We start from the raw sequence: 16,353 nt of genomic DNA on the forward strand, positions 1-16,353 counted from the left end.
ATACAGAGAGACAAAGACAGACAGACAAACAGACAAAAGGCAGACAGGACAGAGGCAGTAAGACAGAAAGACACACACGAGACAGAGACTCAGACATTCAGAATAACAGTCAGTTAGCGGATGATGCTGTAAATGTAATTACATGGGAACCTGTTCTTTACATCGTGCTTATAAAAGACACAACAGTTACTAAAGAAATTGTTTGCCTTAGTAATTATCCAGGCTTCATACCCCACATCCATAGATTCCAGTTGCCTGGCAACAGTGTAAGAGTGGGAACGAGACTAAACTATTAGCCAAGAGATGTCTAGTCAAGGTGACACACTGTAATTACATCTAATAACATCTACCGCTAATTAAACATTAGTAGGTTCAGCCTAAATGATGACATCATCACCTACCGAATGTCCCAGAAGCGCACTTTCTTGTCAAAATGGCCGCTCATCACACACTGCTCCGTGCACACGATATCGTTACAACTAGAGCCCGCAAACACCGTCTTCATACCTGAGGGACAGAAACAGAGACCGGGTTCTGCTTTAAACCGACTTAGCATTAGCATTAGCACGAACACAAGGGGGAAATCTGCTTCATTATTGCTAACATCTGGTGATAACGTTAAGCGTGTTAACATGACAGATTAGCACAGTTAGAGCTCAGTGAAAATTAGTATGAACTTTAGCTCGTGTGTTCTTACAGACTTTGCTTCGTAGGTCCCACAGTTTGAGCGTTCGGTCGTAGCTGCCCGAGACGATGCGAGCGTTATCCAACAGGAACCGAGCAGAGAGAACCTTTCCACTGTGACCTGTTAGTGTGTGCTGGGAACACACACACACACACACACACACACACACACACACGTTACAAACACACAGGTCACTCTCTCACTCTCTCACACACACACAAGTTGTTCAGGTCTCAGTATGAGGGGAGATCAGTAGCTCAGGTCTCCACATCCCTGTTGGATGCTGCTGCTGTCATGTGTGTCTGGTTTCTCTGACAAACACACTGAGAAGAGCATCCTTCAGTGTCAGCCATCCCCGTACCCCAACACACACCCCTAGAGCATGCTGGGAAACACAGTTGAGGTGGCAATTGATGAAACAGATGGGGTGGAGCCCTCAGCTTCAGACCTTTTGGACCACATCACTGACCTTCACAATTTATCTCTGTTACATCATCTGCTAAGCTTCAGCAGAGGAATTCTGACAGAACAATAATTGTGGTGTGTGTGTGTGTGTGTGTGTGTGTGTATGTGTGTGTCTTACCCTTAGTCTGTAGTCGTCTACAGTCCAGATTCGGCTCGCAAAGTCATTAGATGCAGCCAACAGGTAAGAGCCCTGAGAAGGACAAATTATTAAAAATTAAAATTAAAAACATTTTATAACATTTTATAATATTATATTTCAAACTGTTTATTTTAATTTTTCTTAATCATGATTTTATCAGGTACTTCATACAGATCCATTCAACCGATTTAGTTTGATCATTTTTTGATTGATGCTCGATTCGTTCATGTGACTCTGATTCATTCTGTTCATGAATAAAATTCACTTTTATATTATTCATTCATTTAAATAAATTAGTGGTGACCATTAACCAGAATGATTACAGATGAACAGCTCTGATTTATAAATGACGAGAACTGTTAATTAAAATCACGTGAATTAAACTACTAGTTGATTCACGAGTCACACTATTTATTTGATTCTGAGTCACTCTGATCATTAATAAGATACACATGATTGATTCATTAACATCGGATTAAGGAGCGGTCTGAATTAAATATACAGATGTTAATTTAATTCACACTGATAAATTGATTTATAATAATTTGTTTTCCAATAATTTGGAAAATGATTAGATCGATACTGATTCACAAGTCACATTCATTTGATTCATACAGTTTGATTCATTGATTCATTCTGCTCATCTACCGGAATAATAATTATTGATTTGTTATGATGTGTGAGTAGGGTTGCAAAATTCCAGGAATTTCCAAGGCTGGAAACTTTCCATTAACGGGAATATATGGGAATAAACTGGGAATTTAAAAAAAATTGTCTTAAATTTTAAAAAAAAGAGTTGCCTATAACAAGGAACTTAAATGTAGTTAAAAAAATCTTGCAGCATAATTTTGTTTAAAACAAATTAAGTTGAATTTGTCCCCTGCGTCCCTCGGTCACTTACACACAACACACTGCTTACTGGAAGGCCATTGAGGCCAAACCCCCTGCAGGTACACGCAGTCTTCCATAACATGCACAGTAACACTTTATTTTAGGGTCATTTAAATAGTTGCTTATTAGCATGAATATTAATAGAATATTGGCTATTTATTAGTACTTATTAAGCTCATATTAATGCCTTATTCTGCATGACCTTATTCTACATTCTTAATTGTACCCAATACCTAAACTTAATAATTCCCTTAATAACTCTTAATAAGCAGTAAATTAGGAGTGTTACCACAAGCAAAGATTATTTGATGACCCCCACACACACGCACACACACACACACTCACTCCCCCTGAAATTAAAAAAAAAACACCCTCCATATATCACTTACGAGGGGATTCACCTCAATTTTCCAGGCCTTGACTACCACAGAAGCAGAGACCTAATAAGCTTGAGAACAAATGCTTCATTTTACATTTTGATTGGGACTTTTTTTTTTTTCTTTTTAGAAGTGCAAGGGTGGGGGGGTGCTTTCATTTTACAGCAATCACAGGGAAATATGTTTATTACAATTATTAAGTTTATTATGTTTATTATAAGCATAATAATGTTTATTATGCTTTTGTGTTACTCAATCAATTAAAGTTCTACTTACAGTTAAATCAGTCAAGATTTCATTTTTAAAATTTGTATTACCTTGTATGTATGTCTGCTTATGACCAATCAAAATGTTTATTTATGTTTGTATATGATATAGTTTATATACATTTCCTTATTTTCCAAATAATTCCCATAAATTCCCGTAAATTTCCATAACTTCCCGTAAAGTTTCCAATTTGGAATATTCCCAAAATTCCCCAGATTAAGTTCCCGTGGAAGGTTTCCGGAAATTTACCGGAAACTTTCCGCCCCTTTGCAACCCTATGTGTGAGTCACTTGTTGACACATTTGTGTGTTTAACACACTACACTTGTGTGATGATTTACTCACCGTGCTGTCAAACTCGATGCTGGTGATTCCAGCGTTACTGCCCATTAAAGCACCTTTATACTCACAGCGCCCTACACACACACACACACAGAACAGGTGTCCACTCTTCCTGAATATAACTCAAATTTGATAGGGCTAACCAGAGTGTAAAGTACCTGCAATAACTTCCCACAGTTTCACACGTCGGTCCATTCCTCCTGTAGCGAGCTGACGAGAGCCTGGACTGAACCTGACTGCGTTCACCTCACCGTCATGGGCGTCCTGTACACGTGTGTATGCACACACACAGAAAACCAGCGTTCATTAGAATCAGAGTCGGATGTTCATTCTGCACAGACAATGTGCAGGCACTAAATTTTAATTTAACTGAATGATTCAATTAATTCATATCGATTCATACTAAAGCTAATGGTTCAGTTGATATGATTCATGCCAAATGATTTATTTGATTCGATTAACCGGTTTTACCGATCTCACTGTGAACCAATATCAATCAACTCACCTGATTCAAAACAATTGATTCAACTCCTCTTTTCTCTCTTTATCTCTCTCCCGCTTTCTGTTTGTGTATCTCTCTCGCTCCCTTCTTTTTTCTCTCTCCAGCTCTCTGTCTCTCTTCTCTCTCTCTCTCTTCCATTTTATTTTGATTCAATTATTGTTTTAAGCGTTGTCTCTTATCGAAGGTCTCAGATTGAAAACTGGAGATCATGAGCCACTCGTCCCTCAAAGCTTTGCCCTCTCGTGTGTGTGTGTGTGTGTGTGTGTGTGAATGTTTTTGTCAGACGTATCCACTCTGTGCATCATGCTGTCTCTCTCTCGCAACGCACACTGAGTAGAACGTCTTTCACTATCAGCCACCATGAAGCCCCATCACACACACCTAGAGCATGCTGGGATACACAGCAGGTGGGCTGGGAGGACCAGAGAAGCTAGAGGGGGTGGAGCTCGACTTCAGACCTTTTACAACTCATCATTGACCTTCTAATAAAATTAGAGAGATGATGTGGAGAGAGAATTTGCCCACAATGTAACGCAGTCACACTTCGTTGGGAAACTGAAACCTTTAACAGATTTAGAAAAGATAACTCACAAAAATGTGGAGTGCAGTAGACGGGACCCGGACGTCGGCGCACACACCAGAAGGAGTCTCTGGGTTGTCTGGGGGCGAGCCGTGGGAGTTCAGAGACCTTCGTCTGTTAACGCTAACACACACACACACACACACACACACAGAGAGAGAGAGAGACACTTACATGCATACTTACATGCACACAAATACACACCATCTGTCTCTCTTTCTCTCGCACACTTACCCAAAGATAGTGGAGATGGAATCTAGGAGATTACCAGGAGGAACCTGAGACGCTCGTTTACTGAGGACATGAATATAAAAGAAACGAAAGACAGAGAAGGCAGAATAGACTGTTCATTCGTTGTGAATGAAGAGATGGTATTTGAGATTTGAGCCTGTAGCATAAGAAAGGTGGAAAAATCACGAGAGTCTCAGCAAGACACGGGGAAAAGAATACTGAAGGAAGAACGGACACGGGGTAAAATACAGACGGAGAGATACAAAGTAAGACATGGAAGAGAGTGAGTGAGAGAGAGAGAGACACACAGAGAGAGAGACACAGAGAGAAGAGACACAGAGAGAAGAGACACAGAGAGAGAGAGACACAGAGAGAGAGAGACACAGAGAGAGAGAGACACAGAGAGAGAGAGAGAGACAGAGAGACAAGGACAAAAAGACAGATGACAGACAGACAGACAGAAAGCGAGACAGATATGAAAATGTACAAACACACCACACAGTTCAGAGAGTGAGTGTGCGCACGTGTGTGTGTGTTAAAGTGTGCACCTGGGTGTTCGGCTCATTGGGTGACTGGGAGACGTCTCTCCTGTCCCTTTCCCCGTGTCCTCTGTAAGCACCTCAATGTCATCGTCTCTGAGCCAATCAGAGTACAGGATTATTATCCAATCAGATCACACGGTCACACACGGCCAATTCAACTATTAACCAAAACACACCAGCACACACTCACAAATCGATAGGTAGTGGTTCTTTTGCAGCATCAGCCAGGTCTTTCTGCAGTTTCGCTTGTCTGCGCCTACACACACACACACACACACACACACACACACACACTTGATTAGTTTGAACACGTCACACGTTAATCCCAGGTGTTAATGTTAAACTGTTACGGGTTAAACTTGTTCAAATAAAACACTCAACTAAAAACAGATTAAAAGTCAAATTTAAAATACTTTGTTTCAGAGTTTTTACCTTTTATATAAAAAAGACAAACTACTGAATCTAAAACAAAACAAATCTTAGAACTAAACACAATTCAGGACGTTTCACTAAAACTGATTAAATAATGTAGAATAAAGCAGCAAGAATAAAGCAGCTGAAACATAAAGCATCTTACAGACAGATTAGTGATTAAAGGGAAAAGAAGAAGAAGAAAGAGAGAAAGTCAGCAGGTTTGTAAACATCAGAGATTCTCACCTGTGTTCTGTCTGAACTCTGTGTTCATGTGAGAACCCTGAACATCTAACCCTGTATTTAAGCCCTGAAGCCCCGCCTCTCTCACTCACTCTGGCCAATCAGACGCTAGCGTAACGATCCTCATGGGATTCAGGAGACGTCCTTTATAACAATAATACTTTTTATTTACAACTTTTGAGTTTATCAAATTTATTTTATCAAATAAATTCATTCATTCATTTTCTACCGCTTATCTGAACTACCTCGGGTCACGGGGAGCCTGTGTCTATCTCAGGCGTCATCGGGCATCAAGGCAGGATACACCCTGGACGGAGTGCCAACCCATCGCAGGGCACACACACACACACACACACATACTCTCATTCACTCACGCAATCACACACTACGGACAATTTTTCCTTTAGCAAATAAATAATTATTTTAAATAAAGTTCATTTTTATCCGTTTCTTACTACATTTAACAAATGATGTAACAGCCTCTCTCTCACTTTTCTCTCTCTTTTTTTCTCTCTCCACTTCACTCTGTCTCTTCCCTTTTCTTTCCCTCTTCTCTGAGTCTCTCTCCTCTTTTTTTTCTCTCTTTCTCTCTCCCTCCCTCCCCTCTCTATGTGTGTGTCTCTCTCTCTCCTCTTTTCTCTCTCTCTCTCCTCTTTTTTTCCTCTCTTTCTCTCTCCCTCCCTCTCTCTGTGTCTCTCTCTCCCTCTCTCGCTCTCTCTCTCTCTCTTTGTTCAGGTTATAAATAAACAAACATAACAGAATTATCTTCATCTAGTTCATGGAGCTCTACTGTTACATGATCTCACCATCTTCAGCAGTATATTTAGGGAGGTTTCACACACTCACTGGTCTAGAGGAGAAATTTCATTACAAACACTGCTCTATTATCCAGGTGTGAATTTCTACCTGAACATCTGAAAGGTCTCATAATTAGACAAAGACTCCTATTAAGAGTTAATGCAGCCATTAAGAGCTCTGATGGCCCATCAGTAACTTCAGTGTGTGTGTGTGTGTGTGTGTGTGTGTGTGTGTTAGTGAATGAACAGATTATCACCTTTAACACAACCCACATTCACACATGTAAGTATTCACAGTTGGACTGGATGTGATGGTCCTTCACACGTCACTGGGTTAATAAACTAACAGAAAGTGAACGGTTGATTAAATTTATTGTTTTTCTGACAGAGTGCTGAATAAAGATCATATGAATCACAGGTGAGCATCGAGGCTGATGTGAACATGTGTGTGTGTGTGTGTGTGTGTGTGTGTGTGTGTGTGTGTGAGAGACAGAGAGAGAGCAGTGCTGACCTGCAGTCCTTCTCGTTCTCTGCGTTGAGCCGATTAGCCTCTTGTGCCTTCTCGGCCATCCAGCGTGTGACGAGCTCCTGATTGTCCTCTGTGGTTTTGCGCAGTTTCTCTTCGAGAGCACTGAAGGTGATCTGTAACGCGTCGTACTCATCACGCAGCGTCTGGTTAGCTCGCTCCAGGTCTGCTAGGCAGTTACGCAGCTCGCGGCATTCGCCTTCCAGCTGAGAGATCTGCTGCTGGTACTCCAACATTCTGAGTGTACGCACACACACACACACTCAGAAGTTCTCTCAGATGTTCCACACGAACAAAAAAATTACACAGCTCTATTGAGCTTATTTATTAACAAACTACAAAAAAAATCTAAGTGAACACACACACACACACACACACACACACACACACACGTGACACTCACTTGGCCTCGTTGTTCTGTATTTCTTTGTCTTTCTGCTGTATCTGGTTATTCAACTCGATTACATTCTGGGCCAGCTAGAGAAACAAACACACACACACACACACACACACACACTTCAGATCAGGACATCAGACACTCATTACTCATCATCATCACCTTAAAAAAAAAAAAAAAAAGCTAAAGTTTCTTTGCACTGCACTTTCACCCACAATGCAATCACCGGCCCTTTATGACCGGGTTGTGGACTGCTGGGACAGAACATAAATAAAATAAATAAAACAAAATAAATAAATAAATAAATAAAATAAAAAATAATAATAAAACATGATATATAAGAAAACCTCATTATTTAAACCTCATGTTTACGTGTTTATTGTTTTCACACTGAACGCATCTGTGTTTTATTTGAGACTTCAGTAAATCACACATCACAAGTAATAACCAGTTTAAATATATATATATATATATATCACAACCTCACCAACACAATATGTACGCTGCACTGTTTCCTGTTATTAATAATAATATGTAATATTAATGTTTACTTATAATGTAAACATGTTTATGTTTGATAAATGGCTTTAGGTCTGTAAAGCAAAACCGGTTTGAGAACCACGACTCTTCTCACAGGTTATGAGTGTGTGCTTAAGATTAGCGTTGGTAGTGTGTGTGTGTGTGTGTGTGTGTTTAGTGTTCTAACCTCGCCACGTTTTTTGTGCAGCTCAGTGAGCTCCTCTTGGTGTTTGATGCGCATCTGTGACATTTCCTGCTGCAGCATATCACAGCGACTCGACTCTGCCCCCGGGCTTCACACACACACACTCTTTGTATGTTATCACAATAAAAATACACACATTACATGGCTTAACTGTAGATAAGTGAATACAGAGGTCACTAACCTGAGGTCGTGTCTGTTCTGTAGTTCATATTTATCTGGTTGTAGTCTCTCTGAGAGCACAACCTGCAGGTCTGACTTCTCCAACAACCTGTTATCTACACAGAGAGAGAGAGAGAGAGAGGGAGAGGGAGAGGGTGAGAGAGAGAGACAGGGTGAGAGAGGGTGAGAGAGCAACAGAGCGAGAGGGAGAGGGAAAGGGAAAGAGACAGAGAGACACAGAGAGAGGAAGAGGGAAAGAGAGAGAGAGAGGTAGAGAGACAGGGTGAGAGAGAGAGAGAGAGACAAGGCGAGAGAGCGACAGAGCAAGAGAGAGATACAGAGAGAGAGAGAGAGAGAGAGAGAGAGAGAGAGAGAGAGAGAGAGAGAGAGAGCGCGAGAGATCGAGAAGGAGAGGGAAAGAGACAGAGAGACAGAGAGAGAGAGGAAAAGGGAAAGAGAGAGAGAGAGAGAGTGAGAGAGACAGGGCGAGAGAGAGAGAGAGGGCGAGAGAGAGAGGGGGAGGGAAAGAGACAGAGACAGAGAGAGAGGAAGAGGGAAAGAGAGAGAGAGAGACAGAGAATGAGAAACATCAGTCTAACAGACAGATAAACACAGACCCACAGGCTGTGTGTGTGTGTGTGTGTGTGAATAAAGTGTGTAACAGGGTTTGTCACTCACACTGATGAATGATCTCCTCAAAGGCCTGTCGCTGGACGCGGTCCCTCTGCTTCAGCTGCACCGCCACGTGCCTCTTCCACACACACTCCACCCTGTGACCCGCCATTGCCTATAAACACACACACACACACACACACACACACACACACTGTGATCAGCTGTTTCTCTCACAGACAGACAGACAGAACATTTCTCACTGGCAGCTATGATGTCAAACACAATGAAAACCCTAAACATTCCCCTGGTGTTGTTTCAGTCTAGATTAAAACTGAGGAAAATAAGAGCATGTTTGTGTAAATTAAAACAGAGAGAGACTAGATTTAGTGTTTAAACTTATACTACAATCACCTTTAAACCGAACACTATGTTGTCTGACCCTCTAACAGTAAATAATATCACAGCATTATTAAATCTTACAGTAAATAATATCACAGCATTATTGTGCTGATTAAAGGAGAAACAGGTAAACAAACACATTAGCAACAATGCTAACTAAACTCGTCATCATCCAACCTCCGACAATCACACGACTAAAATCAGCTCTTTATCTCCTGAAATAAAATAAAAAATCCAGAAAAAAAATTATTTTATTGTAATTTTTTTTTAAAAGTTTAAACGCCAAACCACTAAAACATCTGGGTTGTTAGCATCAAGCTAAATGTGACAGAACGACTACGCGCACGCGCACTTACACTGCTGACGCGCATGCGCAGTAACAGATGTTATAACTATAGCTAAACAACCCTGAGCTACTGTGACGGATCTCGTTATTTAAATTAGACCAGAAAGCTGGCACTCATTTGCTTCTTGTTGTTTTATACAAAACAAAATAGGCATTTTAACAAAGCGCGTTTAAAGTAATAAACATTCGGCGGTTATGATATTTAGCTAGCGCGAACAAGTACGTTTTTTAGCTCAGAAACATGTTAGCGACTCACGTGAGTTAACGGATTTCTCAGAGATTTATAAAGTCTTATTGAGAGAATTGTCGTTGGTGCGCGCAGAATAAAATAAATAAAGAAATCACGTCAAGTCATCTGCTAGCTAGCCAACCCCACACACGCTCGGAGCCGCCATCTTGGCTCATGCACAGAATCACTTCCGGGTGGAAAGGGCACTCCCTCAGACCTACAACTGATTTTTTTATTTTTATTTATTTTTTCCTCTAATACTTATTTAATCTTTGTTACTGAAACTAAAACTACAGAGAAATGTTTATTTATTAAAAGAAGCAGGTATGAAAAAGTAAAAAAAATATTAAAGGAAAGTACATATTCATGTTTGTAGATTAAATAAAAGTATATAAATGCGAGGTTTTATGTGACTCCGATTGTTATTGTGTTGTCATTTATTTTATTTATTATTAAAACAATAATTTATTCACATTAAAAACACAAAAAGTCTTCAGTTTTATTTATTTCTACCACAGTGTAAGTAAACGGACACCAGGGGGCGCAAGTTGATCCATGTTCTATTTATTCATATCAAACAAAAGAAATATATACAATTTAATGCATTCATCACTAAAATAATAAAAAAAATGATCCAACCCCCATATTTCTCTAATCACTGAAGTTTTATATATATATATATATTCTTATTACTTATAAAATGTAAATCCCCTTTAAAAACAAACAAATAAACAAAACAAAAACACAACAATTCATAAAAGCAAAGGCAGGAGCCTGCAATTTCAGAAACATATATTCACACGAACTACACAAAGACATCATGTGTAACACCACACACATGGCATGTGTGGCAATAGTTTTGAGTGTGTAGAGTGTGTGTAGAGCGTAGAGAGAGCGCTGGGGTTAGACGTACGCTCTGGAGCTGCTGCTGTCCGACTGAGCGCCTGCTTTATAAATCTGCTGATTGGCTGATGACTTATACCTGTAACCACTGAAACACACACACACACAATATTATTATCGTGAACACTTCAGTAGTTTTAAGGTGGATGCTTCATTTATCATTACTAAAAATTCCAATCAGACCTACACAAGACAAAGCTAAACCAACCAAGAACAGAAGACTCTGAAGAAGCTCTTCTTCACCAAGGTGTGTGTTCAATTCTCCAGTAATGCAGCTCAGCCACTGCAGAGAGTCTGGGACTATAAACTCTTCACACCTTAACAGTCTAACTCTCCATTGTTTTATAGGGTGCTATTACTTTTGTCCCTGTTTAATAGCTAGCCTTATTTGTCTTCATTTATGTGTTTGTTTTGATTGCCTTCTTTCTAGTCTTCTTTCTAAATTTGGGTTGAGGTTATGATTTTGGGTTAACTTCAGATTTTTTGTCATGATTTATGATTATTGCAGTTTAGCACGTAAAGGACAAAGTATGTGTGTGTATGCATGTGTGTGTGTGTATGTGTGCATATGTGTGTGCAGGTGTGTGTGTGTATGTGTGCGTATGTGTATGCATGTGTGTGTGTGTGTATTCGTGTGTGTATATGTACAGTATATGTGTGTGTATGCACACATACACATATACACACACGCATACACACACCCACATATTATGTGGGTGTGTGTATGCGTGTGTGTATATGTGTATGTGTGCATTGGTGTGTGTGTGTGTTTATGTATTTGAATGTGTATGTGTGTGTGTGTGTGTGTGTATACACACCCTGCATATGATTTTTTGTCATATATGATTATTGCAGTTTACCACATAAAGGACAAAGTATGTGTGTGTATGCATGTGTGTGTGTATGTGTGCATATGTGTGTGCATGTGTGTGTGTATGTGTGCGTATGTGTATGCATGTGTGTGTGTGTATTCGTGTGTGTATATGTACAGTATATGTGTGTGTATGTGTATGTAGGCATATGCATGTGTGTGTGTGTGCGTGTGTGTAAATGTATGTGTGTATGTGTATGTAGGTGTATGTGTGTGTGTATGTGTGTATATGTGTGTGTGTATATGTATATGTGTGTGTATGTGTATGTAGGTGTATGCATGTGTGTATATGTATATGTGTGTGTATGTAGGTGTATGCATGTGTGTGTGTATGCGTGTGTGTATATGTGTATGTGTGTGTATATATATATGTATATGTGTGTGTGTATGTATAATATACATATACACACACATATACATATATACATATATACACACACACATACACATATACACACACGCATACACACACCCACATATTATGTGGGTGTCTGTATGCGTGTGTGTATATGTGTATGTGTGCATTGGTGTGTGTGTGTGTTTATGTATTTGAATGTGTATGTGTGTGTGTGTGTGTGTGTGTGTGTGTGTATACACACCCTGCAGGTGTGGGCGATCTTGCTCTCTTGAATGATCCACACAGCATGGCTCCTCCCATAATCACACAGACCGCCGCGGCCCAACCCAAATACAGACCGGTACCCAGCTCAGATCTACACACACACACACACACACACATTATACACTACACACAAGGCCATGTTATACAGTATCTGTTTTCCTCTTACAGTTCTTCCCTTATCATGAAATTCTTCCTCTCTTTTCATCTTTTCCTCTTTCTTGTATTCCTTCCTCTTTTTATTTCTAGCTAAATCATTTCCCTTCACCTCTACACACACAGTTTAAGAGTGTCCTGCTGTCCGTCGTGCCCATAAACACTGTGTTGAACTGCTCATAAAAACTTTCACCAAAGACACTACAGCTAACAGGAAAACAACCAACAATAAGACGGTGTTATGAAGTTACCGTTAGCAACCGTCTCCGTAACACGACCCTGAAGTCTTTATTCCTCTTATACCACAGCCGTTCATGCACTGACAGTTGAGACTCCTTCAAAAAAACTGTGTGTGTGTGTGTGTGGGTGGGTGTATGTGTGTGTGGGTGTGGGTGTGTGTGTGTGTGTGGGTATGTTTGTTGTTTCTTACTTCTTTCCAAAGTAAAAGGGATCATTGAATTCCTGAACAATGCGTGCTGCATACCACGACACAGCAATCAGCACACACAAACCTAAAACACACACACACACACACACACACACACACACACACACACACACACACACACACACACACACACACAGTGTTAACATATCACACACTCATTACAGTCAGTCACATAGTTTGTGTGTGTGTTTGTGTGCATATACACACCAGACAGTATGAACATCAGTCCAGCAGTGAGTGTGAGTCGTCCTTTACTCGTCTCCTTCATGCCGCCCAGTTTGGTGCACTTCAGTCCCAGGACAGAGAGGAGGATCGAGGCGACGCCAAGCAACAGGGCGATGATCATCAGAGCACGACATGCCTGCACGTGAGCTACACAAATACACACACACACACACACACACACACACAACATATTTAACAACAGTAAATGTAAAAACTTTGTATAGCAAAACACGATTCATTCAAAAAGAAATTTGAGGTGCAGAGTTTTGTCTTTTAAAAACAAACTGTGAAAAAAAATAAAGATCTGATTATCAGCTAACGCCTGAAGTCAAACCAAGCAAACTCGTGTGTGTGTGTGTGTTTGTGTATGTGTGTATTACCATCCAGAGCGAGCATGGACTCGAAGCGTCTGCAGTTCTTGACCCCTGTACTGGCCTCTACACAGGCCTGCCATAGGTTCTCATACTGCCGCGTGGACGTGATCACGCTGCCGGCGTACGACGACACACGCCAGTAATTATTCGCTAAACTCACACCGCTCAGGAGCCACCCACCCATACACATCAAGAAGCCCAACAACTCCACCACCATTGACATGATCGCACACACAAACACACACACACACTTTTTTAAAGCTGGCGCAAATCTACAGACTAATGTTACAAAAGTTCTAACACACAAACACACACAATAAGCACTAACAGATACAAACAGCTGACACAAAGAGGCCTAAAGATCAACACACTCTCTGAATAACAACCGTGACAGCACCATGTCTACAACAAATCCTCCGTCTGAGTGTGTGTGAGAGTGTGTGTGAGTGTATTAAGAGGACTTTACATGCAAGGGCCATAAACTCATAAACCGGAGACTATCTGACGGTTACCACGACAACAGGCAGGCAAATGATGATGATGGTGATGATGCAAGAGGAAGTGAACCTGGGTTTCGATAAAGTATGTGTCCTCTAAAGGTTTATGGTTTGCCTTATCAGTGTTATCACATGATTTTGAAGAACAGCACATGTTCCTGAGGGTGGAGCTTAGGTTTGTACGGCATCCAATCACAACCTTGATCATACCGTGTGACGTCACAATGACATTTAAGTTCAGCCTGAATGAAACATTTTTTTCCCCCCAGTAGAACATATTGGTCTGTAAGAGTGGGACATACTGTATGGTTGTGACTCAGAGTATCACAGGTGTTTTTCTATGTGTTTGTGTGTGTGTGTGTGTGTGTTTGTGTGACGCACCAGGCAGCCCCAGTATGGTGGGGTGTGTAACGCACTGAACCCCCAAGCTGTTGGAGGTGCAGCTCTTCCACAAGCCTTCATACTGTGAGCTGCTCTTTATTACCGAGTCGGCATGAGTTTGTATCCTCCACACGGCAGAGTTTGTGCTGCTCGACTCCAAACACCAACCGAGAATGGCCAAGACCACACCCATCACCTCCACACATACCTCCGCCATCCCTGTGAAGATAAGAAACTGAGACAAAGAAAAAGAGAGGAGATATAAATCTAGTGAGTCTAATCTCCAAGCCCTGGATGCTAATTTTAAAGCTTAATCAACAATTTAATCTAGATTCACAACAACTAATCTGTGATCCATCCCCTTAATCTCTAATCCCAACTCAATAATGTCTCAATAAAATCTAATCCCAACGTATTTAACCTCTAATTCCATACTTTAATCTATAACCCAAACATCTAATTTCTTATCCCAACCCTAATCCCAACCCCTAATCACTAATCCCGAACCGTAATCTCTAATGCCAACACTTTAGTGACTAATCACAACTCATAATCCCTAATCTCAACCTTTAATCTGATCTCAAACCATTTTGTCTGGAACCTAGTCTCTAATCCAAACCTTTTAATCCCTAACCCCAAGAACCCAGACAAGAGGTAAAAGTCACCTGAAGCTGATATTCGCATATTTGAGAACTATGTAAATGGTTTAATTTCATCAAACTAGATTAACCCCCAAATCCTAACCTCAACCATAAACCCTAACTCCTAAACCTTGAGCAAACATGGAGTTAATGCTAAGTAAATTTTTTTTTAAAAAATGCTAATGCTAGCACACATTACTCCTGTCATAACAAACTTCTTAAGGATCTCAAATAAGAATGTTATGGATGCTACTGAATATCACCAGAACCCAATGATTTCCATTTGAATAAATTAAATAAACAATCAAGAACCATTAGCAAAAAAAAAAAAAAAAAGATTTAAAAAGTCCATTAAACGACTACCACAGATCACCAGAAACACATTATATACGTTAAGTCTCTACTTGTTTCTTTAAGAAGGGAAATAAAAAAACAGAAAAGCCATTTGGAATTAATCTAAATGTTCATTCTGGTGAAAGAAAGATCAAACCCTGAGAGAAGCTAATGCTAATGAAGCTAATGCTAACTCAGTAACCAGATACAGGCTGGGAACAAGAGGAGTTCTAATGCTAATGAAATTAGCACAGAGAACAATCTAACACTAACATTTCTAACGGTTTAGGCTAAACATCGACTTTTGGTTAGTTAAATGTTAAAATCGAAATTTACTCTTTTTTTGGTATTTAAATGTTTATTTTGTGAACGGGTTTAATGCAAGGAGACAGAACGGCTCGACACGTCACAGGACGATCAGTAACATAAACAGACGACACGGTAAAGGTGACGACTTTCATAAACTTACCCGTTCTGTGAGTCTCCTGAGTGTTAAACGCTGTGTGATTCTGTCTCGCTGCCTCGAGTCGTGTAAGTCACTGTGTTAATATTGGTATTGGGTCAGTGACCCCAAAATACAGGAGCTGAAACCGGCGCCAGTGGATTTTGTTCACAGGGTCGAGATGTGTGCAGGGAAACATTAACCTCATCACAACAAACCCAAACTCTAATCCTCAATCACCTGAAATTAGTGACGTGACATACAGTATGACCCATACAGGGGTCATTGACTGAAGAGTAAATTAGCAACTTCAGGGGAAAAATTCACCCTTCGTGACTTGCATATTAATCTTTAAAATAGACAAATGATCGGATTTATTTTGTAATATTTATTTTGGGGCAATGGAGGCTCAAGTGGTTAAAGCACTGGGTTGTTGATCAGAGCCCCAGCATTGCCAAGCTCCCACTGTTGGGCCCTTGAGCAAGGCCCTTAACACTCACTGCTCTAGGTGTGCTGTATCTTGTCTGACCCTGCGCTCTGACCCCAACCTCAAAAGTTGGGATATGAAGTGAAGTGACGTGACACACGGCTAAGTAC

The 16,353-nt window shown here is 40.4% G+C and overlaps 2 protein-coding genes and 1 non-coding gene across 6 annotated transcripts in view; all 3 read right to left on the reverse strand.

Annotated features, from left to right (window-relative positions):
• The window catches only part of atg16l1 (ATG16 autophagy related 16-like 1 (S. cerevisiae)), a 14,139-nt gene extending 4,088 nt beyond the window's left edge, over positions 1-10,051 (reverse strand). Inside the window, exons 1-15 of one of the 3 annotated variants that reach the window (XM_060887951.1) lie at positions 9,894-10,051; positions 8,956-9,064; positions 8,300-8,393; positions 8,101-8,206; positions 7,401-7,474; positions 6,983-7,234; positions 5,211-5,276; positions 5,027-5,113; positions 4,482-4,541; positions 4,259-4,370; positions 3,324-3,429; positions 3,169-3,239; positions 1,269-1,340; positions 698-818; positions 402-507 (exon numbers count right to left, since the gene is read on the reverse strand). In XM_060887951.1, coding sequence (XP_060743934.1) covers positions 402-507; positions 698-818; positions 1,269-1,340; positions 3,169-3,239; positions 3,324-3,429; positions 4,259-4,370; positions 4,482-4,541; positions 5,027-5,113; positions 5,211-5,276; positions 6,983-7,234; positions 7,401-7,474; positions 8,101-8,206; positions 8,300-8,393; positions 8,956-9,061 — 1,433 coding nt within the window. In that variant the 5' untranslated portion in view covers positions 9,062-9,064; positions 9,894-10,051. Of the gene's footprint in view, positions 1-401; positions 508-697; positions 819-1,268; positions 1,341-3,168; positions 3,240-3,323; positions 3,430-4,258; positions 4,371-4,481; positions 4,542-5,026; positions 5,114-5,210; positions 5,277-6,982; positions 7,235-7,400; positions 7,475-8,100; positions 8,207-8,299; positions 8,394-8,955; positions 9,065-9,893 lie in introns of those variants that run through there. The other 2 variants (XM_060887952.1, XM_060887950.1) reach the window with 2 other exon arrangements.
• Positions 3,851-4,147, reverse strand: LOC132858603 (small Cajal body-specific RNA 6). The gene has a single exon (XR_009649638.1). It is a non-coding gene; the product is annotated as a small Cajal body-specific RNA 6 (non-coding RNA).
• A 363-nt stretch (positions 10,052-10,414) lies between the features above and the next one.
• On the reverse strand, positions 10,415-15,940 carry cldn15lb (claudin 15-like b). 2 transcript variants are annotated; one of them, XM_060888033.1, is made up of 6 exons: positions 15,784-15,940; positions 14,341-14,575; positions 13,071-13,235; positions 12,846-12,927; positions 12,240-12,353; positions 10,415-10,857 (listed from the first exon to the last, which is right to left on the reverse strand). In XM_060888033.1, exons 2-6 carry the CDS (start codon positions 14,555-14,557, stop codon positions 10,770-10,772), a joined length of 666 nt encoding a protein of 221 aa, XP_060744016.1. In that variant the 5' UTR covers positions 14,558-14,575; positions 15,784-15,940; the 3' UTR covers positions 10,415-10,769. The 2 variants fall into 2 exon arrangements, with proteins under 2 accessions (XP_060744016.1, XP_060744017.1); XM_060888034.1 differs by lacking the exons at positions 14,341-14,575; positions 15,784-15,940 and adding an exon at positions 13,469-14,190.
• Positions 15,941-16,353: the final 413 nt, after the last annotated feature.

This window comes from Tachysurus vachellii, chromosome 15 (assembly GCF_030014155.1).
Source record: "Tachysurus vachellii isolate PV-2020 chromosome 15, HZAU_Pvac_v1, whole genome shotgun sequence".
In the NCBI taxonomy this organism is placed as follows: Eukaryota; Metazoa; Chordata; class Actinopteri; order Siluriformes; family Bagridae; genus Tachysurus; species Tachysurus vachellii.